Source organism: Nycticebus coucang, chromosome 2, assembly GCF_027406575.1.
Source record: "Nycticebus coucang isolate mNycCou1 chromosome 2, mNycCou1.pri, whole genome shotgun sequence".
In the NCBI taxonomy this organism is placed as follows: Eukaryota; Metazoa; Chordata; class Mammalia; order Primates; family Lorisidae; genus Nycticebus; species Nycticebus coucang.
In genome coordinates this window covers 152,640,616-152,667,497 of record NC_069781.1, presented here as the reverse complement: position 1 = coordinate 152,667,497, position 26,882 = coordinate 152,640,616, and the positions used below count along the sequence as shown (strand labels likewise).

The following is a 26,882-nucleotide window of genomic DNA, read 5'->3' as shown; positions in this document are numbered from 1 at the left end:
AAAACTTAGCCAGGTGTGATGGCGCATGACTCCAGTCTCAGCTATGCAGAAGACCACGGCAGGAAGATCACTGGAGCCCAGGAGTTGGAGGCTGCAGTGAGCTCTGATGATGCTACTGCACTCTAAGGGTAACTGTCTTCCAAATAATTAATTAATTAAACGAAGGTTTAATAACAACTGCCTTCGCTGATTGGTAAGATTTAAATGAGGTCATACATGTACTTAAAACAGTGCCAGAATGACCTGGCATCTGGAAAGCACGCGATCCATGGAGCAGGGAGGACCGCGGAGGAGAACAGCCTTTCTCCAGCAAGGCGGGCAGCGTTCACGTACCCAGAAGCGAGAGGACATCTTCACTACGTGACCCTCATTTCCCTGTGCACCACAGTGACACAAGAGAGGCTGTCTCTGCTGGGACCTTTGTGTTGTTTTATTTCTTTGCTCCATGATCTTATCAAAGGAAACTGCCAAACTTGTCTGAAGATATTCTGGAATAATTGGTATATGGGGAGTGTACAACACAACAGTAAGACCACAGGCCTTGAGAGTCAGACACAGACAGGCACAAAGTCAGCCTCTGCCACTCACATAAGTAACTTGGCCTCTCCTGATTTTTTTTTGTTTTTTTATTTTTTTAAATAAAAATTTAAAAATTTTTATTGTTGATGAGACTGGGCTGAAACAATGCTCTCCCCTCAGCCTCCCAAGTAGCTGGGACGACAGGTGTGCCCAGTTTCTCTGCTGATTTCTAAAACAGCAATGAATCCCCCACCTCAAGCCTGAAGAAAAGTAGAGTTGCTAAATACATATTTGTGGACTGAATGAATGAAGGCTGTAAGGGTTCATAAACAGTTCTAACATGGAACCTGCACAGTCTTGCTTTTAGGACTGGCAGCTGGATTGGCATTCCTATGGTGAGAGCCTGTTTAAAGAACCCAATGTCAGGTCTGAACTTTATTCGTGTCATTAGAAAGCATTTTCACTTCATCTTCTAAGGGAAAAGGTTTACTTTCACTAAGGCTTTATTGAAGCACTAAGCCTTATTATAAGGTGCACTTAGAGTGATTAGATATTGGTATCAGGGTTAGTTGTGGGTCTTGGAGAGATAAAAGAGAGCCTTGATAATTGCTCTGTTTGCATTTGGGTTTCTTTTATTCCTCTGGTTCAGAGCACAGCGGGCTGATAACCTTTTGTATTTCATTCTCCATGTACCACTTTGACAACACAAAAGCTGAACCGCCTCAGCAGTTGCTTTGTAACAATGCATGTACCACAAGGCTTATACCTATGAAAATATTAGTAAGCATTTCAGAATTAATTGCATTTTGGGAATTTACCTGCTTTAAGGGTCCTTTTTAAAATTTTGCCCCCGGATTGCAAAAGAATATATGTTCATTGCAGATAATTTGGAAAACTAGGAAAGGTCTAAGAAGAGCACCTTATCACTGTGGGACACATCATTTCTTTCTTTCTTTTTCTTTTCTTTTCTTTTCTTTTTCTTTTTTTAAGGCAGAGTCTCACTCTCTGCCCTGGGTAGAGTGTCTTGGCATCATCATAGGTCACAGCAACCTCAAACTCTTGGGCTCAAGCGATCCTATTGCCTCCGCCTTCTGAATAGCTGGCCACAAAGCCCAGCTAGTTTTTCTATTTGTAGTAGAGACAGGGTCTCACTCTTGCTCAGGCTGGTCTCCAATGCCTGAGTAAGCAACCCACCCGCCTTGGCCTCCCGTAAGATTCAAGCACTGCACCCGGCTAACATTCCTGTATACAACCTTCAAATCATTTGAGATGCTCCTATCCCCCTGGGAAAGTATATGTGTATGTAAAAACAAAATTAAAATCATATAACTGGCTTTTAAAATTAACTGATATATTTATTCATTCATTCATTCATTCAAGTAAACTAATTCAGCACCTGCTAGGTACAAACACTGTACACAGTAGAGAGGATGAGGGAAACAAGCATACAAACCACCCCCACCATTACAATCAAGTAAGAGAAGTGCTAACAAAGAGACAGATAAAGTATAAGAGAGGGGGCAGACGGTTCTAAAGGCAGTTCTCTGGGCTGTGGGGGTGTCAGGGAAGCTCCTACAGGAGACGCCATGTGAGCCATTACTAACAGGCAACTCAGAAGATCAATAGGAAGGAGGAGACGGGTGAGGAGGAGGAGGCACGGCAAGCAGAGGGCGTGGCCAGAAGTCCCACACGTGAAAGTGCCAGCCAGCCTGAGGTGCCACAAAACTCCAGTGTGCGTACAAAGGCGGGAGAGAGGGGAGACGGGGCTGCAAGTGCAAGAGCCAGGCGATGAGCAGCCACCGTGGAACGGAGCAGAGGGCCCACAAGACAGCATTATGTCCTGGTTAGAAAATACTGCAGCCTCAAGGACTAAGGGAGGTAAAGAGGAAAATTAGAGAGACCCAGAAGAGAACTGATGAGGTGAAAGACAGTGAACATCTAATAAGAACAGAGAGGGCAGACAACCTCCTAGAAAGGGTGATTGACCAGAAGTCGAGACACCTGGATTCTCAGGGGGTAACCCTTCACTCCTCCCTTCCTGGATTCTCAGGGGGTAACCCTTCACTTCTCCCTTCCTGGATTCTCAGGGGGTAATCCTTCACTTCTCCCTTCCTGGATTCTCAGGGGGTAACCCTTCATTCCTCCCTTCCTTCCTTGATTACTGAGGGGCTGCTATGTATAAGCAGGTGCTAGAGATATAAACATGATCTCACCCAAGTCCTCTACCCCTAATCTTATATTTTAGTAAGGAAGAATAGGTGAAAAATGTATTATTATTTTGTTTTCCCAGTATGCCTAGCCCTCCATCTTTAGAAACAGGCCTCTAATTTTCTTTGGGGGAAACCATCCATCTCTTACCCACAAAGTCCACGTAGTTTGAATGGGAATACTTGCACTCCAACCCCCGTCCAAGGATGGATGCGTGAACCAGGCCAGGCAAACAGGAGCAGATGCTGAACGCAATTACTAACCAGGCTGATGAGACCACTTGCTGGAGAATGGGATGGAACCAGGGGAAAAGAACACACTACCTTCTTCTAAGACCTCAGCTGTGGAAGAGCACAAGCTGAGTTGTCAGACTCCTCCCATGCCCTCAGGTGGGAGCCTATCAGCACGAAGTCACAGAGAGGAAAACCAAGCCAAGAAGCAGGAGAAATGCTGTTGAGATGCCGTCTTGTGAGAAGCTGAATTCGACCATGTATCTAACTTCCAAGGTGAGTCAATAAATCCCTCCCTCTTTTCTTGCTATGGAAATTCTGGTTTGGGTTTTTATCATTTAGAATGGAAAGAATGATGACTAATTCAGGGAGAAAGATACAGGACCCCAAAATCGCTATGCAACAGGATAGGTGGTGTAGAGTTATTTATAAGAAACAAGTACCACAGAGGAAAATGCAGCCACTTGGCTTGTGGGTAGCGTTAAGTTGGAGAAGTTTCCCCAGAGGAGCTGACGTTCAACTGATGTTCAGCCATATGACAACAGGGTAGGGAGCGAAAGGATAGTCCAGGCAGAAGGAACAGTGAGAACAGAGGCAAGGAAATGGGCAAGAGCACGGAAAGTCTGAGGAAGGAAAACAATCCCCGGTGCTCGTGCACTAACTTCACCACAGAAAGGAGATCGTGAAGAAATCCACACGCTCTGTAGGTACAGAGGGGTCACTGGGCAACCACATCAGACCTTTCCACCTCTCATTTAACCTCTCCAGACCATAGTTTAGTTTCCTCTAGTGAAAATAAAGTAGATCTTACCTGCTGATAGAACTCATCATCTTTGGGGGTCAGATAAGGAAGCCAAGTGTCTTCAAGCTCCTCAAGAAGCCTCAGTTTCTGTGTGAAAATAATAATTATACATGACTGAATATGCAATGACACAAAATGTAAGATCAGCTTATTATTCCAATAATAGAATACCAAAAATAATTTAGCCAACCTGAATGTGTAAACTTCTAGAGACAGAAATTAGTCAAATGACAATTGTGAGATGTATTAATTGAATCACACACATTTTAATTACACATTGTATGAAGCATTGATTCAAAATAATGATTTTATTCACTCACATTTCGAGAGACAATTTGATTCACTCTTCACATGTATCTGTGACATCAAGGTCTTTTTCATCATTTGAGTCACCTTTTGAATCATCCAATACAATTTTCCAAAGCAAACCTTCCTATCTCCACATCTACTTAAGACTCAGTAGTTCGTAAATCCTTTTACAATACTATCAACTGGAAATACCAAAGCAAGCCACTAGTACCTTTTTGCACAAAGTTGGGATATTTGAAATATTTATTCATCCTGTAAACATTTATTTGAGATCATATCCACTTAAAGTATTGTTTTTTAAAAGTAAGCTTTCATCTGTATTACAATTACTAAACCTGTGTTAAGCACTTTTGCGTCTTTTCTTTTCTAATTCTATAAAGAAGCCTTTTTAGCACACACAGCTAGCACTGTCTGAGGCTGTTTCAAATAGTACTGCACTATTCAAACAGTAATTGAGAGAGGACCACATATTATAAAGTATATTATAAGAAATCAAATACACGAAGGCCCCTCTGTCCTTCTGAGGGATATTGACAAAGAACACCTGATCTTATACTCAAGCACATAGGGAATATGTGTGTGTACTTGGCACACAAATGGCAAAAAATGTGCCTACACATTAACAGACACACATACAGATAGACATATATATATTATAAAAATTATTTGTGAGAAAAAAACGGCAGAAACAATTGGCTTTCAAATAAAACTGCAATAAAATGCATCATCAGAGCTATAATCAGCCAAAAAGTCACCTAGAAAACAGTACATCATGCTCTGGCCCAATGCAAGTCCCACTGGATAGAATATAAACCTCCACCTGCTCCAACAGCCATTGTCTTTATACAGTTCACAACCTGCTCAACCAGACATGATGACCCTGAGTACTTTCCTCTGCACCCCCAGGAAAGCCCCCTTCTCTCACAAGCTTATCATAATCAGAATAGTCCAGAGAAAACATCCTTTGGGAACTCAAATTGTTTCTGGACCTTTTCTATTATTATCTAAGTGAACGAAGAGGAGAACAGAAATATAATAACCAATCAACTGAAGAGACTCAGTAAATTCTATTCTTAGGAGTAATTCTAGCCGATTTATTTAATCAAAGCCTCTGTTTTGACTGTAGTATTTTCTCATCTATAATAACAAGACTCACTTACCAATTAAACTATGAAGAGTTTTCCTCTACTAAGGACTTACAATACTAGCATAACACTAACCACTGTGAGTAACTGAAACACCAGTTTGGATAATTCACTGATTGGTTAATTGGTTTATCTGTTCAGTGTTAGCCATTATTTGGGACATAAAAAGAACCAATGATTTCCATGCATACACTCATACTCATATGCTCCTTATCACTAAATTAATTAAAATCTATATTCAATTTTACTTCAAACTTGGGAAAGCCTGTATTTTCCTATTAATCTTTCACCAATTCTTAGTCATCTTTATAGACACGGTGCTAGAATATTTATAAATGCAAAAAAAATTTAAACCTTAAATAATTCCAATTCATGTGATAGCTCACACCTTGAAATGGCTCCACCTCACAGATACCACGTTGAGACCTCTCCAGGAGCGTGCATCAGTACAGCTAATCTGTGTATAAAGAGAGGCACAAAGGTCGAAATTCCCAAAAGGAGTAACACACTCCACTAAGTCAGATTAAACAGCAACAGACCTGTCCCATAGGTCAATGAGTACCAATGGAGAACTAAAATTCTACTTATAATTAATATTTTACCTAAATTCTTATAAAAACAATGACTTCTCAGTTCAGTTGAGGCCCAGAGTGTTAGATAGTTATACAACATTGTAACCATAAAGGTTGTATTGAAAGGATGGAAGTCTATAAGAATGCTCATACTACACAGCAAGCAGCTGATAAATGTTCTTCCACTAAGCATTTCAATACTGTGAGTCTCATTACATAGACAGCAGAGCATAGGGGCCAGAAAATCACAGATACAAATCTGCCCTGTGCATCAGCATTCACTACTTGCAATTTTACCAATTAGCTGACAAGACCAATTATAAATAACAATATTTACAAAAACAAATAGAAGTTTTGGCCACATTTACCTTGGTGAAATAAATCAGAAATCAATATTCAACTGGTAGTTCATGAACATCAAAAATAATAATTATTGATTTCTTTATAAAACTTAAAGACTGCTTTATAAAAAGCACAGTCATTGTGAAGAAGATTGAAACAGGCCCTCTCACACTTTGCTGTCAGTAGTGCAAAATAGTATATATTTACGGAAGGAAAATTGCCAACTCCTTTCAAAATTCAAATGTATTTACCTTCTAAAGATTCATCCTTTAGATATATTTGTAACATGTTCAGAGAAACACATGTATAGGTGACTTATTACATCATTACTTGTTACATCATTATCTGTACAACAAAAGCTTGGGAACATGCTAAAACCCAATGATTTGTACACTTTAAAAGAGTGAATTTTATGGTATGGGAATTGTTATCTCAATAAAACAAAAAGATTTAGAAATAATGCAAATGTATTGAGAGGCTGAAGTGGGTGGGTCACCTGAGCTCAGAAGTTCGAAACCAGCCTGAGCAAGAGTGTGACCCCCAACTCTAAAAATAGATGGGCATTGTGGTGGGCACCTGTAGTCCCAGCTACTCGGGAGGTTGAAGCAAGATCACTTGAACCCAAGAGTATGAGGTTGTTGTGAGCTATGATGCCATAACACTCAACCCCAGGGCACAGAGCAAGATACTGTCTCAAAAAAATATATATATAGATATGTATTTTATATATACATATTTATATTTTTATTTATATATTATATTTTATATATATAAAATAATGCAAACATCTATAATGCATCTCTAATGCATAGAGAGCAATTAAATAAACTATAGCACATCCGCAAATGGAATACAGTACAACAGAAAACAAGGACAGGCAGCTCAGGAGACACTGAGAAGTCCTCCGCAAGCCAGAACACATGATTACGTGGTTATCTGTTAGAAGCAGAAGTGGACAATGACTAGGGGAAAACAGAGGCAGAGCAAGGCTGCTCAAAATATTCCATATTGTTCTATTTTGTGAACTACATAAACATCTTACTGATTTCAACATATTACCTATTACCAATTCAAACATGTGACCTACTAATTCTTATCATGCAATTGACTACAATGATGATATGATTTGGGGCTTTGTAGAAAGTACATATTTTTTTTTCCATGCACGACGAAGTGTTTATTTAGGAAACGATGGCAGAGCAGCACACTAAAGAGGGAAGAAGGAAAAAGCCAGCTCTGACAATTTCTTTGTGTCAAATGCCAACTAGTCGGTAAACACGCACAACATTAAAATGCACTCTGGAGCCAGGTAGAAGGAGCTAGCGTTTGACTGTCAGATCTGCCTAACTGCTGCTCCGCGGCCTGACAGACAGATGAACCCACACAGCTGGGCCCTGCAGCACACTGCTCAGCTCACACGCTTCTTTGCTGTCACACCTGTGTCAAATACATCAAGCTGCTCACAAATGCCACACAGAGAGCCAGAGAGCACTGGGAGCCTCAGTTCTCCCACCTCGCAGGAGGAAGATATGAAGCCCCTTGCATGCTGGCCACCACCCATTTCCAGAGCTCTAGCAAGGAAAGGGGCACAAAACCTATGTAAAACACACTGCAGCTCAAAACCACAAAGGTTTAAAGTCAGACGTCAGAACCCTCCCCAGCCCCAAGCTTCAGCTTCACTCTGAAAAGTTAAGCTGTATCTGAGCTTGACTATCTTGTCAAATAGACATAGATACAGTTAGAGATTCTTACAGCAATTACATAAAAAGATTACGCCTCATAATGTAAGGGTATTTCTCACCTACGTGTATTTTTCTTCCCATTCCTGACTCTTCAGCTTTGTCAGGATTGCGCTGCTAAGGACACTTAGTCTTCATCCAATTATCACTTTCCACATAATACTTTTTAAACGATGCATCATATTGTGTCGGGTCCAATGAAAATTCAATTTTGTTACCCGACTGTTTTCAAATTACAATCACAAATAACGGCTAATGAATGTTCATTGTGAAATAATCACATGATCTTGTGAGAGTTTCAAAGAATTTCAAATTGTGAGCCAATTTGTTTGTTTGCTTGTTTGTTGGTTTGTTTTGAGTCAGAATCTCAAGCTGTCACCCTGGTCTCAAAGTCATAACCTCGAGCAACCCACCTGCCTCAGCCTCCTAGAGTGCTAAGATTGCAGGTGTGAGCCACCACACAGGCCAGCCTTGTTCATATACAGGGTGTTGAGTGGGTAAGGAAGACTTCCCTAGGAAGACACTCCTAAACTGACGCTAGGAAGACAGTAAGTAGCTAAGCCAAAAGAAGTGTCAATAAACAGTCCATACACAGAATAGCATTGTTCGTGCAGACTCTGTCACTTCCTAGACGTGCTATCACACATGAAGCAACCTCTCTGAACTTCAGTTTCCTCATCTGTAAAAACACTGTTTCATAGGGTTGTTGTGAGGATGAAATGAAATTAATCATATATATCACTGCATGCTGCAAACTATAAACTATGCAAATATCAGGCAAATAGCATTTGCACAGCAAGGAGGGGTCTGTACGGCAAAGATGAGCTAAAGAGCCAAACTCTGAGCTCCAGTGCTAGCTCAGCCATTCCAGCTACATGACTTGGGGCAAGTTTCTCATCTCCCTGATAGATATAAAGGAAATACCACATATAAAGCTCTAAGAACAGTGCCTGGCACATAAATATCCCCCAGTACATTCTGGCAGCCATTTGTTATTATTTATTCATATCCAGAAAAGGTTTTATTCACTAGTTAATAAATTATCTATATAGGAATCTATATGTACCTCCATCAAAGTATTCTTCAGACTATATATTAATTCTGCTTGATAATTCTAGAATATTAATTTGCCTGGGTGACCTACGGGAGAAATACATAACAACTTTTCATAAAAGTTTATAAATAGAAAATACCTCTACATTAAATTAACTACACTGTGGTAATTACCTAAGTTTTAATATAATAAAATTGCAAAATTTTAGAACAGATTAAGAAAGGAGGATACCAAGGGTGGTGTGTTCGAACCTGGCCCCAGCCAAACTACACCAAAAAAATAGCCAGGCATTGTATGGCTGGTGCCTATAGTCCCAGCTGCTTGGGAGGCTGAGGCAAGAGAATCACCTAAGCCCAAGAGCTGGAGGTTGCTGTGAGCTGTGATGCCACAGAGTTCTACTGAGGGTGGAGGGCAACAAAGTGAGACTCTGTCTCAAAAAAAAAAAAAAAAGGAAAGAAAGAAGACAAGAGTGAAGCCTAATTCACATTCTTCTTTCCCAAAGAATAAGGCCATTTCTACTACCCACACACACCATTTTGAAGCAAAAGAAATTATATCTTTCTAGAATTGTTTTGTTTTAACTTAAAAAGAACATATGCAACATGACTTTTTAAATTTTAATTATAATCAATCCTACTTTTAAAATCAATGCTTATAACCAGTATTCTTGAAGCCTCAAGTCCTGACTGCCTTTTGCTTTCCAAAAAGATATTTTTTATTATTATTTAGTATAACTTGTTTTAGTTTCCAATAATGAGAGCCTATACTGTAGCAGACCCAAAATCCAGCCAGAATAGAAAGCCTTATATAATTCACAAAACATCAGGAAGAATACTCAGTGGGATTTTACCTTAGTAGTAGTACAAATAAATTTAGGTGTAGAGTAAATGTTGCCCCATTCCTTCCTAACAAAGCCTAAAAGCTAGACCTAAAAGGATCAAACTGTCTCCAAGTAACTTAAATAAGTTACTTAACAAAGCTCAGGAAGATTTAAAGACGCAATAAGAACAAAATGCAGCACTGTATTATTAAAATTCACAATGTTGGCCAGGCATGGTGGCTCACGCCTGTAGTCCCAGCGCTGTGGGAGGCCGAGGCGGGTGGATTGTCTGAGCTCAGAGGTTTGAGACCAGTATGAGCAGCAGTGAGCCAGAGTAAGACCCCGTCTCTACTAACATCAAAAACAGCCTGATGTTGTGGTGGGCGTCTGTAATCCCAGGTACTGGGGAGGCAACGGGAAAGAGCATCGCCAGAGGAAGAACATTAAGAAAAAAAGAAGAAAGAAAATGAACAAAAAAAGAGAGTACTTCAAACGAAGAAGAATGAATAAGCAATCTGAAATTAAAAATAAAAAAAATTAAAATTCACAATGTTTCGTCCAGTTAACAACCATAAGGCGTGGGAAGAAAGAAAATTTTATAAGGCAGGACAAGCCGACTGATGGAGAAGAGACTAGGCAGTAAACTAAGAGTGACCCAGAACAGCACTGATGACAGACTCAGTGGACAAATGCTTTAAAACAGCGATTATAACTGTAGTTCCTCAGTTCAAAATGTTGGGGGAAGATTCAGCATGCTAAGCAGAGAAATAGAAGAAATAAATAAAACTGAATCGAGCTTCTAGAGAGACAAACCACAAAGTCTCAGATGAAAGACACACTGGATGGGATTCAAAACAGATTAGTTATCATCAAAGAAAAGAATAATGAATTCAAAGACAGAAACAGGGGAAATTATCCAAAACAAAATGCATGAGGAAAAAGACAGAAGGAAAATATTAAAAGAGCGTCAGTCAGCGATGGAATGACTTTAGACAGTTTAGTACATGGTGTCACCAAAGGACAGGAGAGAGAGTAGAAGAAAAAATAAATATTTTCCAAATTTGATGAAAACTATAAATTCATAGATTCAAGATATTGAAAAAACACCAGGCACACACACACACACACACACACAAACAAGAGACAAGAGGAAATAACACCAAGGCATCATAATCAGATAACTTAAACTCAGTGAAAAAGACAAACCTTAAAAGCACCAGAGAGAAAGAACTCTAGTCGGCCCTCCATATATATGGGTTCCCTATCTATGGATTCAGCCAACTAAAGATCAAAAATACTTGGGGAAAAGAAAGTGAATGGTTGCATGTGTATGAACATATACAGACTCTTTTTTTTTCTTGTTATTCCCTAAACAATAAAGTATAACAACTATTTATGCTTACATTCTATTAGGGGTTATAAGTATAAAGTACACGCAAGTGGGAGGATGTCTATAGCTTATATGCAAATTCTGTGCCATTTATAAGGGCCTTGAGCACATGTGGATTTGATATCTGCAGGGGGTCCTGGAACCAATCCCCAACTGACCCCACACAATAAGTACTTGGTACCCAAAACAAGCCACAACACCACCAAATAACTTGTATTAAGAACATTAGCCAGAAAATTGTGGAAAATACCATAGTGTTTTTCAAAAACAAAAGCAAAATAAACACATTTTCAGATATACAAAAGCAGAAAGAATTCAATACCAACAGACCTTTGCTGCAAGAAATGATAAAAGAAGACCTTTAGGTAGAAAGAAAATGATAATAGATACAAATCTGAATCCACCTAATGGAACAATGACCATCAGAAATAGTAACCATGTAGCAAATGCAAAAGACTTTAGTCTTTACTATTTAAAACTGATTGGGGGGGGGGGTTGCTTTTTTCTTTTTAAGACAGGGTTTCACTCTGTTACCCAGGCTGGAGTGGAGTGGTATCATCATAGTTCACTCAATCCTCCTGCCTCAGCCTCCCAAGCAGTTGGGAGTACAGGCACATGCCACCATACCTGGCTAATTTTTTAAAATTTTTTGTAAAAATAAGGTCTCATTATGTTGCGCAGGCTGGCCTCAAACTCCTTACCTCAAGTGATCCTTCCATGTTGTCCTCCCAAAATGCTAGGATTACAGACGTGAGCTACCATGCCCAGCCTATTTAAATCTTTTTATAAAAGACAATCAACTATAAGCAAAAATTATGATAGTATACTGTGGGGTATATAACATATGTACAAGTTAAGATTTATGGCAACAACATCATAAAGGTGAAAAGAAATGGAACCATATTATTGTAAGATTCTTAACACTATTTGTGAAGTACAATAATACTACTTTAAGGAAGACCCTATTAAGATAAAGATGGAACTTGAAACACTTAAAAAACATAAAATAGCCAGGCATGGTGGCTCACAGCTATAATCCCAGCACTGTGGGAGGCTGAGAAGGGAGAACTGCTTGAGCTCGGGAGTTCAAGACTTGTCTGAGCAAGAGTGAGACCCTGATTCCTAAAAAAATGGAAAAACTCAGCCAGGCACCAAGGCACGCACCTGTAATCCCAGCAGCTTCTGGAGGCTGAGGCAGCAGGATGCCCACAGCCCAAGTCTGTGATTGCAGTGAGCTATGATACGATATTGGCTGTGGGTTTGCTGTAGATGGCCTCTATCAGTTTAAGAAATGTCCCTTCTTAAGTGTTCTGATCATGAAAGGATGCTGGATATAATCAAAAGCTTTTCCTGCATCAGTTGAAAGAATCATATGCTCTTTGTTTTCTATTTTATTGATGTGATGTATTATGTTTATAGATTTGCATATGTTGAACCAACCCTGTAACCCTGGAATAAAACCAACTTGATTGTGGTGTATAATTTTTTTGGTGTGTTGTTAAATTCTGTTTGCTAAGATCTTATTGAATATTTTTGCATTGATATTCATTAATGGTATTAGTCTATAATTTTCTTTCTTTGTTGGCTCCTTCCCTGGTTTGTGGATCAGGGTGATATTTGCTTCATAAAATGTGTTGGGAGTATTCCTTCTTTTTCTATGCTTTAGAAAAGGTTTTATAATGTAGGTACTAGTTACTCTTGAAAGGTCTGATAGAATTCGGATGTGAAGCCATCTGGTCCTGGACTTTTCTTTTTTGGGAGATTTCGTATTGTTGATGCTATTTCAGTGATAGATATAGGTCTATTCAAGATTTCTAATTATTTCTGGTTGAGTCTAGGAAGGTGGCATGCTTCCGGGTATTGGTCCATTTCCTTCAGATTGTCATATTTCTGGGAATAGAGATTTTTGTAGTAATCATTTAGGATTTTTTTGAGTTTCTGAGGTGTCTGTTGTTATTTCTCCTTTATCGTTTCAGATAGACAATGTTAGAGATTTTACTTTTCTATTTCTGGTTAGGTTGGTCAAAGGTTTATCAATTTTATTAATCTTTTCAAAAAACCAACTTTTTATTTTGTTGAGCTTCTGCATGATTCTTTTTTTTTTTCAATTTCATTTAATTCTGCCCTGATTTGGGTTATTTCTTTTCTTCTGCTGGGATTGGGGTTGGAATGTTTTTTCTCTTCCAGTTGCTTGAAATGATCCATTAAGTTGTTGGCTTCCTCTCTTTCTGTTTTCTTGATGAAGGCTTCCAATGCTATAATTTTCCTCTTAGGACTGCCTTTGCAGTATCCCACAGGATTTTATAATTTGTGTCTTCATTGTCATTTTGTTCCAAAAATTTGGTGATTTTCTCCATAACCTCGTCTTTGACCCAGCTATCATTCAGCCTACGATGATTTAGTTTCCATGACTTTGTTTGAGTATGAAGATTCCTGTTGCTGTTGAGTTCAACTTTATTCCTGGTGGTCCAAGAAGATACAAGGAATAATTACTATTCTCTTATATTTCCTGAAGTTAGACTTGTGTCCTAGGATATGACCAAATTTGGAGGACGACCCATGGGCTGATGAGAAGAAAGTATATTCAGTTTTATTAAGATGAAATGTTCTGTAGATGTCTGCTAAGTCCATTTGTTCTAGGGTCAGGTTTAAGTCTAGTATTTCTTTGTTTAGTTTCTTCTTGGAGATCTATCCAAAACTGTCAAAAGGGTGTTAAAAGCTCCAAATATTACAGTGCAGGAAGGTATCAAGTTAGTCATATCCATTAGAGTCTGCTTTAAAATTGAGGAGCATTCTGGTAGGGTACATAAATGTTAATTATCAAAATCTCTTCATGTTGGGTGTTTCCCTTGACAAATGGGTAGTGACCATCCTTATCATTCTTTATCATTATTGGTTTAAAGCCAATGGTATCTGCAACTAAAATTGCACCCCCTGCTTTTTTCTGGTTTCCATTTGCCTGTAATATATAAGTCCATCCCTTCACCCTGAGTCTATTTTTATCCTTTAAGGTAAGATGAGATTCTTGTATGCAGCAGATATCTGGTCTGAGTTTATGTATCCAGTCAGCCAGCCTGTGCCTCTTTCAAGGACAGTTTAAACCATTCACATTAATTAAGAGAAATAATAAGCCTGGTAGTGCTTTGGGTGTCATGTTTTTCATATGTCCACTGCACATTTTTAATCTTTCACCACTGTGGAAGTTGGGTTTTGTTCAAAAATTTCAGAGTGAGTTTTCTTTGGTGGTAGAGCATTGTGCTGGTCATTGTGGAGGATGGGTCTGAAAATATCCTGGAGAGCTGGTAGTTATGGCAAATTTCTTCAACATGTATATGTCATTAAAGTATCAGTAGCTTTTATATATGCCAACAATATTTAAGCTGAAAATATAGTCAAGGACTCTATTCCTTTTACAGTAGGGCCAGAGAAGATAAAATACCTGAGAATTTACCTAACAAAGGACGTGAAAATTCTCTATAAAGAGAACTATGAAACTCTGAGAAGAGAAATAGCTGAAGATGTTAACAAACGGAAAAACATATCATGCTCATGGCTGGGAAGAATCAACATTGTTAAAATGTCCATACTACCCAAAGCAATCTACAGATTTAATGCAATCCCTATTAAAGCACCATTGTCATACTTTAAAGGGCTTGAAAAAATAGTGCTTCATTTTATATGGAATCAGAAAAAAACCTCGAATAGCAAATACATTACTCAGAAATAAAAGCAAATCAGGAAGTATCACGTTACCAGACTTCAGACTATACTATAAATCTATAGTAATCAAAACAGCATGGTACTGGCACAAAAACAGAGAGGTACATTTATGGAACTGAACAGAGAACCAAGAGATGAACCCAGCTACTTATTGTCATTTGATGTTTGACAAACCTATCAAAAATATTCAGTAGGGGAAAGGCTCCCTATTTAACAAATGGTGATGGGTGAACTGGCTGATGACCTGTAGAAGACTAAACTGGATCCTCCACCTTTCACCATTAACAAAAATTGATTTTCACTGGATAAAAGATTTAAACTTAAGACATGAAACTATAAAAATACTAGAAGAGAGTGCAGGGAAAACACTTGAAGAAATCAGCCTGGGAGAATATTTTATGAGGAGGACTTCCTGGGCAATTGAAGCAACACCAAAAATGCATTACTGGGATCTGATCAAACGAAAAAGCTTTCACACAGCCAAGAGCACAGTAAGTAAAGCAAACAGAAAACCTTCAGAATGGGAGAAGATTTTTGCAGGTTACGTTTCCAATAAAGGTCTGATAACTAGAATCCACAGAGAACTCAAACTAATAAATAAGAAAAAAACAACCCCATTTCTATGTGGGCAAGAGACTTGAACAGAAACTTCTCTGATGAAGACAGGCATATGCCCTACAAACACATGAAAAAAATGCTTATCATCCTTAATTATCAGATAAATGCAAATCAAAACCACTTTGAGATATCATCTAACTCCAGTAAGATTAGCCCACATCACAAAATCCCAAAACTACAGATGTTGGTGTGGATGCAGAGAGAAGGGAACACTTCTACACTGCTGGTGGGAAGGCAAGCTAAAAGGACCTTTTTGGACCTTGAGAACACTCAAGGAACTAAAAGTAGACCTACTGTTCCATCCTGTAATTCCTCTACTAGGTATATACCCAGATGATCAAAAATTATTTTACAACAAAGACGTTTGCACCAGAATGTTTATTGCAGCCCAATTCATAATTGCCAAGACATGGAAATAGCCCAAGTGCCCATCGACCCATGAATGGATAAACAAATTGTGTTATATGTATACCATGGAATACCATGCAACCCTAAAAACGATGGAGACTTCACATCTTTTATGTTTACCTGGATAGAGTTTGAGATAGAGTTTGTTAGTAAAGTATCTCAAGAATGGGGATAAAAGTATCCAATGTACTCAATACTACTATGAAATCAAAATATAATCACCTGCACATTCATATGAATGGTAAAACATAACTATAGTCCAGAAAGTAGAGAGGAAGAGGAGAAAGGGGAGGGGGGATGTGAGAGGAGGGAGGGTATTTGGGGGGACCTCACCTAATGTGCATGATGCAATGGTACATTTCAAAACTCTTAAGAAAAGAGTATAATCGTGATGGATGTGTTACTTAGTTCAATGTAAGCATTTCACATTGTATATCAAATCAGTACACTGAACACCATAAATGCATCAATGGACTCAATTATGATTTAATAAAAACAAACAAACAAAAAAAAATATAAGTAATCCACTTCTAAATAATCCATGAGTCAAAGGGAAATAAGGAAGAATTTTAAATTGATTAAAAATGAAAATACAACATTCCAAAATGTATAGAATGCACCTAAAGCAGTATTTAAAGGGAAATTCAAGGTAATAAAAACCTACTAAAAAAAACAAACATGGTTTTGAATTTACTTCAGCTTCCCCCCGGAGAAACTGGAGAAAGAGAAACAAGAAAACGTAAGATAAACAGAGGAAAGAAAATAATAAAAGATCACAAGAGAAACCAATGAAACAGAAAACAAAAGAGTACATAAAAATAAATTGAACCAAAAAGCTAGTGCTTTGAGAAAAGAAATATTTAAATCTCTAGCCAGATTGATAAGAAAAAACAACACAGAAGCCTCAACATACTAATTAAAAGGAAACGGGGGTTTTACGAATGCAATGCTAATAAAGTCCAGAACTTGAAAAAAAATAGACAAATTCCTTTAAAAACACAAATTACCAAGGCTCACCCAAGAAGAGGCCAATGTGGGCAAGACCAGGCAGGCCCAGCAAAGCTGTCAGCTCAGCAAACTGAGTAGATTTGACCAGAGGGTCATAAGACCTTGGCCAAAAAGGGGATATAGCTCAGAAGACCAAGACTTCTCCACCCGCCTCATCCTTCTGTTAGAGGGGTGAGGGTGGGATGTGGTCCACAAACATCAACACCACTCCAGGACACCTTCCCGACTGAGCTCCTTTCATTCATTGATTCATCCATTCATTCATTCATTCATTCAGCAAACATTTACTCCTGGCCCATTATGTGCCAGGGATAAAATGCTTGGGATAAAATGATGATAAAGATACAGGCCTCATCCTGAAAGAAAAAAATGGAAGAAGATAATCTCTTCTTAAGCAGACATAGATAGTCCTATATCTATTAATGAAATTGAATTTGTGTCTTAAGAACTCTCAAAAAAGAAAACCCCAAGGCCCATGCTTTCATTGGTAAACTCTACCAAACATTAATCCAGATAATTAATGGAATTCCACCCATAAACCAAGCAAAGATATCACAAGAAAATCACAGACCAACATCCCTTTATGCAGAAAATATAAACAAAAATTTAAAAAGCTAAATACAACAATGTGTGAAAAAGATAACACATCATAACCAAGTACCATCCCAGGAATGCCAGGTTGGTTTAACATTCAAACATCTGCCTAAATTCATCATATCATCAGGCTAAGAAAAGAAAACTATACAGTCACCTGAACAGATTCAGTAGTACTACACTATAACCAACACTGACTCTGAAAAATGCACTCAGCAAACTAGGGAATTTCTTAATCCTGATAAAGGCATCTATGAAAACCTTATAGCTAACTTGGTACTTGGTGAAGAAAGAATAAATGATTTCACCCTAAAGTCAGGAAAAAGACAGGATGTCTGCCATTGCCCCCTCCATACAACATTGTACTGAAGTTGTAGCTGATGCAATGAAGCAGGAAAAAGAAATGAAAGGTACCCAGATTGGGAATTAAGTTTTTGTTGTTGTTGTAGTTTTTTGCAGTTTTTGCCAGGGCTGGGTTTGAACCCACCACCTCTGGCATATCAGGCCAGTGCCCTACTTCTTTGAGCCACAGGCACCACCCCAGGAATTAAGTTTTTAAAAGACGAAACTGTCATTATTTACATATGACATGGCATCTATATAGAAAATTCTATAGAATTTACTAGAAAAAAAAGCTACTAGAATGAGTAAGTTTAGCAAGTGAAAAATTAGTTCCATTTCTATACGCTAGTAGCCAACAATTTGAAATGTAAATTTTTTAAAACACCATCAAAAATTATAAGGTACTTAGTGTTAAATTAAACAAAAAGTTTTCCACACTTTACACCATATACAAAAAAAACTCAAAATGAATAGATACAGAAGAACTTCTGTAAGCTGACCACCTAAAGGACTGTAACAAACTGGCCAACTGCAGAGGTGGTCACCGTGAAGACCTAGGCTACTGTACTGATACGCACATGTGGTGCGTGTCCGGCCTGTGAAAATTAGGGCAACTTACAGAGGTAGTCAGTGTACAGAGGTGGTGGGCTATGGAGGTTCTACTGTATGAAGACAGGATAGGTAGATGACAGATAAATAAGATAGAGTATAGACAGATAGATAAGGAATTTATAAATATAAAAACTAAAACTATTAAACTAGTAGAAGAAAACAGGAAATTATTTAGGTTAAGCAAGGCAAAGATTTCTTAGATAAGAAAGCAAAAGCACAGTCCATAAAAGAAAAGGTAACGTGTCATCAATTTTATCTTAAAACTCTCAAAACTAACTCTTATACACTGTTTTAATGAAAATAAAATGGTCCAACCACTCTGGAAGACAATCTGGTAGTTTCCTAGAAAGTTAAGACATATATCTACAACATGACGACACATGTCCATACATAAATCTGTACAGGAATGCTCCCAGCAGTTACATTTCAGATTGCCAAAAACTGGAAACAAACCAAGTGTTCATCAACAAGTGAACAGATAAAGAAACTGAAGTATATTGAAGAAAGAAAAAGAAATTATGACGCATCCATACAATATTCACTTCAGGGCGGCGCCTGTGGCTCAGTCCATAAGGCGCCGGCCCCATATACCGAGGGTGGCGGGTTCAAACCCGGCCCCGGCCAAACTGCAACCAAAAAATAGCCGGGCGTTGTGGCGGGCGCCTGTAGTCCCAGCTACTCGGGAGGCTGAGGCAAGAGAATAGCTTCAGCCCAGGAGTTGGAGGTTGCTGTGAGCTGTGTGAGGCCACAGCACTCTACCGAGGGCCATAAAGTGAGACTCTGTCTCTACAAAAAATAAATAAATAAATAATTCACTTCACTAAACCTCAATTAAAAAGGAATGAATTATTGATACTTACAACTGAATCTCAAAAGCACAGTGCTGAGTCCAGGATGCCAGCCCCCTACCCACACCGAGAAAGAGTACACAGAGGTGAGGATTAGGGCAGCCTTAAAGGGGCAGCAGCCACTCTGTAGGATACCATAATGGTCAGTACACGCAGGTTCTGTGAGGAGTGTTTTGCTTATCTGTGCTGTTCAACATCAAGAAAACTATGCACGGACCTTTTTTCTTCTTCATCAGCTTTCATTAGTGTTTGTGTATTTAACATGTGGCCCAAGACAGCTCTTCCTCCAAAGCACAGCAGAGAAGAAACAAGGTTGGACGCCCCGGAACTCACAGAATGTACAACACCAAGAGTAAACCCCAGTGTAAAATAGGGATTTGGGGTGATGATGATATGTCAGTGTGAGTTCACTTAATGTAACAAATGAACCACTTTGATGGGGGTGTCAAAACAGAGGAAACGATGCATTTGGAGGGGCAGAGAGTATTACAGGAAATCTCTGCCCTTTCCTCACAATTTTGCCAAGAACCTAAACTTGGTCCAAAGAATAAAGTCTGTTTTAAAAAAGAAAGAAAAAAGCACATACCGGATGGCCACTGTGGCCCAGTGAGCAGGGTGCCGGCCCCATGTACCAAGAGTGGCAGGTTCAAACCCAGCCCCCGGCCAAACTACAACAAAAAGTAGCCGGGAGTTCTGGCAGGCGCCTGTAGTCCCAGCTACTCTGGAGGCTGAGGCAAGAGAATCACCTAAGCCCAAGAGTTAGAGGTTGCTGTGAGCTGTGACACCACGGCACTCTACCAAGGGCGACAAAATGAGACTCTGTCTTTTAAAAAAAAAAAAGAAAATAAAAGAAAAGAAAGAAGCACATCATGTATGATTCCATTTTTGCATAATTCTAGAAAATGCAAAGTAATCAACAGTCACGGAAAGCAAATCCTGTCCTAAGTGATGGTGGGGAGGAAGGATTTCTAAGCACACAAAGGAATTAGGAGGCATAGTGAATGGGCACACTACCTTGACCTTGGTGTTGGACTAACAAGTGTGTATGTCGCAAAACTTATCGAGTTGTACACTTTAAATATGTGTTTATTATATGCCAATTATACCTCAATGAAACTGTTTTCTAAAGGCAAGAGGAGTAGATAAGTATATCCAAATTTTGTTTAACTTGCCTGTAAAACTGAGCCTGTTGTCTTTTGGCCTTTTGACTATATCACTCATTTTCTTTCACTGCTTTATTCAGATTTGAGTAACTTATATTGCTCTAGATGTGTATACATTTTATCTAACTTAGTTTTCAAATGTATATTTTCTTTTTTTCTTGGAAATCCATAATATCTGTAGCATATCACTATTTGTGTCCCTAATACAGGCTTCTTCCCATCTCACGATGCCATTAGTTATTATTATCTAGAGTTTCAGTTTTACATTCATTTTAAAACAAAAAGTAGTATGTAGGCTCGGTGCCCACAGCTTAGTGGTTAGGGCGCCAGCCACATATACCAAGGCTGGCGGGTTTGAATCCAGCCCAGGGCCTGCTAAACAGTAATAACAACTACAACAAAAAAAATAGCCAGGTGTTGTGGCAGGAACCTATAGTCCCAGCTACTTGGGAGGCTGAGGCAAGAGAATCAGTTAAGCTCAAGAGTTTGAGGTTGCTGTGAGCTGTGATGCTATAGCACTCTACCCAGGGTGACATAGTGAGACTCTGTCTCAAAAAAAAAAACAACAAAATTAGTATGTAAAGCCAATAATTAAGTAAATTTTCTAATACATTTTATCAATTTCTATGCTCCTTTTTTATTTTTCCTTAGACCTTCACTTTTCTTCTTGCTAAAATACAGCATCTAACAGATTTCCTAGTCAGACTCCATGGATGGTAACCCCCCCTCAGCCTTTTTTTATATCTGAAAATATCTATATTTTTCCCTCACTCTTGAATCAAAGACCACTTAGGTTTGAAAATTGAGATTAACTATAATTCTCCCTTAGCACTTTGAATACATTATTCACCTATTGTCTAGCATCTTTTGTTGCTAATAAGAATCTTTCTTTTGTAGTTAATCTACATTTTATTTGTTTTGTAACTAAGATATTTATTTATGGAAAAAAAAAGAAACAAACAAACAAGCAGAGTCTTGCTACATCTAGGCTAGACTGGCACAATTACAGCTCACTGCAGCCCTGAATTCCTGGATTCAAGAACTCCTCCTGCCTCAGCTTCCCAAGTAGCTGGGACTACAAGCTCACATCGCCATGTCAAGTTAATTTTTTTTATATTTTGTACAAAGTCATGCTATGTTGCCCAGGCTAGTCTCAAAGCGATCTTGTGGTTTCAAGCAATCCTCCCACTTTGGCCTCCAAAAGTGCTGGGATTACAGGCATGAGCCACTATACCCACCCAGAACATTTTTTCTCTCTTAAGTCATATCCTTTACTTTCTCCTACAGTTTCAGCATGAAAGTACTACTCAAAGTATCCAAGGACTCAGTGTTGTTCTTTAAACAAGGAAAATTCTCAACTCTTGGCTCTTCAAATTTTGCTTCTCTACTCTGACCTTTGTTCTCTTTTATCTGGAATTCCTAGCAGACATATGTCAGAACCTGTCCATCTATCCTCCACATCTAATTGCCTTTTTTTCAAAGTATGCTTTTATGTATCCTTTGAGTATCCTGAGTATGCTTCTTTTAGTCTTTTATTGACTTTTTCATAAAGCTAATCACATCTGTAATGAACTGCTGTTGTCATTGTTGCTTGTGTTAACTATCTCTTAACATTTGTTTACTTCGAGTATTTTGGTGCTACATTCTGAAGGCTAACTCTGAGTGGAAGGCTCTCTTCTTTGCCTTTTTTCCTCTTCTCTTTCCATTTGTACTCACCTTGCCCTCTATGGTAGTTCTGAAATTGCTTCCACCAGAATCCCTTGGTCTGAGACCAACCCCTACAACAGCGGCCTAGAGCAGCCCCACATTCCCTCCCCATTATTTTCTCCCTAAGTCAATTGCTCTTGGTTCCGTTTCTATTCTTGAAGTTTCACCTACCTTCTCCTGCCCCTCAAGATCCACAACTCTGTAGTGTCCCAGAGGGGCTTTTTTCATTCTCCTTTCAAGAAAAGGACAACTTCAGCCCTGCCCTCGGCTTTAAGAGCTGAGCCTGGTTACGGGCCCCCCTAGAGTACAGTGGTAAACATTCAGTCCCTAAAACCCAGGGAGCTAACCTCAGCTTTCTGTTTCCCAACTTTGCAGCACCAGGGTTTCAATTCATTCAGCTTCTTAGCCCTTTATGTTTAGCTCCCTTACAGTCTTATCTCTAAACCTAGCTATGACTTTTTTCTTTCTTTTATTCTTTTTTTTTTTTTTTTTTTTGTAGAAACAGAGTCTCACTTTATGGCCCTCGGTAGAGTGCTGTGGCCTCACACAGCTCACAGCAACCTCCAACTCCTGGGCTTAAGCGATTCTCTTGCCTCAGCCTCCCGAGTAGCTGGGACTACAGGCGCCCGCCACAACGCCCGGCTATTTTTTGGTTGCAGTTTGGCTGGGGCCGGGTTTGAACCCGCCACCCTCGGTATATGGGGCCGGCGCCTTACCGACTGAGCCACAGGCGCCGCCCTTCTTTTATTCTTTTAATGTATTATAACTGCCATGGCTATGTATTTAAAACAAAAGGTATGTACAAACTGTGAGCTTACTGCACCATCTTTAGGGTACAAATTCCTAGCAAGAGATTCACTAGGTCAAAAGTTATGATCTTTTTGTGATCATATTGTGAAACTGTCTTCCAGAAAAAATGGTACCAGTGCACATGTCTACCAACAGACAATACCCACTTCTTCATATACTCAAACCCTATTTAATATTTATTGTAGCTATTATCAAACGTTAAATCTTTGGCAAGTTCATAAATGCAAACACGAGTTTTCTCACTCTAATTTACATTTCTGGATTGTTCATGAGGTTCAGTAACTTTATGTATTTACTGACATTAGCAGTAGCTCCTTGTGAAATGCCTGTTCATGCCTTTGTCCATTTTTTTCTGGGTGTGTATCTTTTCCTTTTCTAAATCTAAGAATGTGTACTTTATTTGCATGTAAAGACAATGAATCTAGGTTTTATCCAATCCAATGGGGTTAGTTATAATTTTCTTTCTTTCTCCTTTTACTATGAGCACTTTTTTTTCTTTTTCTTTTCTTTTTTGAGACAGTTTCACTCTGTCTCCCTGGGTAGAGTGCTGTGATGTCATAGCTCCTCAAACTCTAGGCTCAAGTGATCCTCTGACCCCAGCTTCCCAAGTAGCTAGGACTACAGGCACCCGCCACCACACCAGGCATCAGGCTAGTTTTTCACATTTTTAGTAGATACAGGGTCTCACTCCTGCTCAGGCTGGTCTTGAACTCCTGAGCTCAGGCAACCCACCTGCCTCAGCCTCCCAGAATGCTGGGACTACAGGTGTGAGCCACCACACCCGGCCATGAGTGCCTTTCAGACAAACTTCTCAGTCTCTACCAGAGTTTACCTGTCTTGCGTCAAGCTGTAACACATTTTATAGGATTTTTAAATGTTCTCCATAAGAGAACACTTTTCACTTTAATTCATATAGTTCCAAAATGTTACACAAAGTTAGCTATAGCATTCCATAATCTCATAAATTTTCTCTTGCAAGGGAAATTTTAAAAAATATATAAAACCAGGCAGCACCTGTGGCTCAGTGGGTAGGGCGCCAGCCCCATATACCAAGGGTGGCAGGTTCAAACCCGACCCTGGCTGAACTGCAACAAAAAAATAGCCAGGCGTTGTAGCGGGCGCCTATAGTCCCAACTACTGGGGAGGTTGAGGCAAGAGAATCACCTAAGCCTAGGAATTGGAGGTTGCTGTGAGCTGTGATGACACGGTACTCTACCAAGGGCAATAAAGTGAGACTCTATCGCTACAAAAATATATATATATATATATATATATATGTACAAAATAATAAACTTCAGCTCTTCATGTGAGTATCAAGATCTATTTGTCTTATCAGTTTCAAGTTCTCACAGATTATCACCAATTTTAATAATGTAGTTCAAGTTTCAAAAGGGAAAGGAAGGCCTCCTGAAGAGAAAAATTTCTATGATGAAAAGCAACTAAACAGGATAAGAAAAGAAACAAAGATTGGGAGTCATTGTGGAAAGGAAGAGAACTTTGGGGGAAATGCAGTTTATCATATCCTGCAGACTATATTAACACCACACCAATAAGTAAAAATAAAAATAAAATAGTGGCTTCTTTACTGAGTATCAAACACTACAAAGGAATAATTCTCACTTCTTTAGACCCCATTCACAGCAAATGCCTTGCAAACTGTAAGTTTCCAGCTCCAAGTAATTTTACTGAAAACAGAGGTAATTACTTACCCAAGACTCCTCTTCCCAATCAAATACTGTCCATCATTTTGTAAGTGAATGCAAGACCAAAGGCAATGACACTCCAAATCGTAAAAGAGAGATCACACAATCAGAACTTCTTCATTGCCATTCTACAGACATGCTACCTCCAACGCCTAAGAACATCCCCCGGGGCATTTCCAAGAGGTGAACCACCTCTTCTTGGCCACACCTTTTTGTATTTATTTTTCTTTAAAAAGACCAAATTCTCTCAAACACATTTCAGGGTACTGTCCACCTTGAAATCTTATACTTCGACAGTCTATTCAAAGGTCAAAGACAGAACTCCCTGAGGTTCACTGTGTGTCCTACCCCACTTAGCATTCTGAGCAAATTTAGTACTTTCCTGCTACCAGTCCAACTGTAAATAAAAAATAACAACACACAAGACCAGTAGGTTTTCTGATTTCTTTGTAATTTTACAAAGCTTTAGCCATTAAACCATGATCAAACAACCTGCCAGGGGAAGGCAGACTACCCGAGATGGAGCAGTAAAGTTGTCTGCAAGTGACCTCGGTGACTGTCCATTTAATAATCCCTGGCTCTCTATTGTCCATTTCTGGCTTTCTGCTGTTTCCAAAGCAAATGCTGCATAATCAGACACTTGATATTTCCCCTTGTGAAGCCTCAACTGAATTATACAAGACATGATGTGTTACTTTAACAACAAAGTCCCTTAGCTGCTGACACAGCTGTATCCACTATTAGCTTTGCCTAGTGGTGATGAAAAGTTGAAAGAAACATAAAAGAATAACTTATTTAATAACTATTTTAGAGGTTTATAATACAAATTAGATATTTCTTTTTGTTTTCATTCCCAGGATTCCAGAAAGTCAATATTCTTTACTGTCATACCTTGAGATTGTAACAATGCATAAAGTTCCGTAACTTCATCAGCATGTAAAAAATTCTTATTTCAATCTGTGCATTTTATGTTCTCAAGTTTCTTCTTCCAAGTACACCGAATGAAAAATTACCATTGCTGGCTTATCTGATAAAAAGTTGAATAATAATTCTAATGAAGCTATTCTGCAAATACGCTAACACTCGCAACCTACCCTAAACACAGCATGTGTAATTTCACTATGCTGTAAAATGCAAAACTCCAATGCTTTCCACTGAGTTACTTGGATTTTAACTGCAGATAAGCAGATCTCTCTTTAAATAGCTTCTGTCCACAAGGAGAAAATAATGGCACAGGCTCTGGAACCAAACCTTATCTGTTCGAAGCCTGCCTCTGCTACTTACTGGCTGCATGACCTTGAACAAGTCTCTTCACCTCCATGTACCTCAGTTTCCCCATGTGCATCCTTTCTTTTCCTACCAAACTTACGAAAAACAATTTAAGATAAATGCCTAGAATCCCACTGTCTCTTTGGCCCTGACCCCCCACTGTGTCCGGCCTCTACAGCTCTTCCCAAAGTGGATGACTTTCTCCTGGCTAAGGCCCAGCATCATCTTCGTGGTCAGCAGGGAAGCACTGGGCAGTCACCTGCTTCTCCTCCTCAAAATCCCCATCTCTCTTGGTTTCCATAACATCCCTTACCTGTTATTTCTCCAGCCTAAATTCCCTTTTTCTGAGTCTGTGTTTCAAGGCTTTCTTCCTTTGCCCTTGATAGCAGATACTTCCGATCCTTTCCCCTCTTCTTCGTCTTCAAAACATTCTTCCTTTAGGCAATCTCATCTTCTTAAAATGAGTTCATTACAGATAACTCTCAAATTCTCATTTCTAGCCCACACCTATATTTAAAACTGTCTCCAGGATATTACAACATGAAAGTCCTCAAAAACTGTCTCCAGGATATTACAACATTAAAGTCCTCACTAGCACCTGAGATTCAATAAGACCAAAAATCAAAGTCAACATTTTCCTTTCCTGGCTTTCTTGAATCTGTTTCTCCTGTTTTTAATCTTAATTTAATGTCATCCCCAGCCAGGCTAAAAACACTGGAGTTCCATTCCCTTGCTCCTTCTTTCTCATTTCATTCATATATATTGACTGTAGAAGACACTTTTATCTCTGCTAACTCTTTTAATCCTTACAAAAACCTTATGAGAACAAGGCAGGTATCATCCCCATTTACAGAACTGAAAACCAAGATCTAGAGACATACATACCCTATGTGACTGAAGATCACAAAGCTGGTAAATGTCAGAGCTGAGATTTGAATCCACAGGTGTTG

General features: G+C 39.0%; 1 protein-coding gene across 3 annotated transcripts in view; it reads right to left on the bottom strand.

The window, feature by feature from the left end:
• The window catches only part of FTO (FTO alpha-ketoglutarate dependent dioxygenase), a 413,048-nt gene that overhangs the window by 283,920 nt on the left and 102,246 nt on the right, over window positions 1-26,882 (bottom strand). For all 3 annotated transcript variants that reach the window (XM_053601915.1, XM_053601925.1, XM_053601932.1), the window contains exon 2: window positions 3,769-3,846. In XM_053601915.1, coding sequence (XP_053457890.1) covers window positions 3,769-3,846 — 78 coding nt within the window. The remainder of the gene's footprint in view (window positions 1-3,768; window positions 3,847-26,882) is intronic.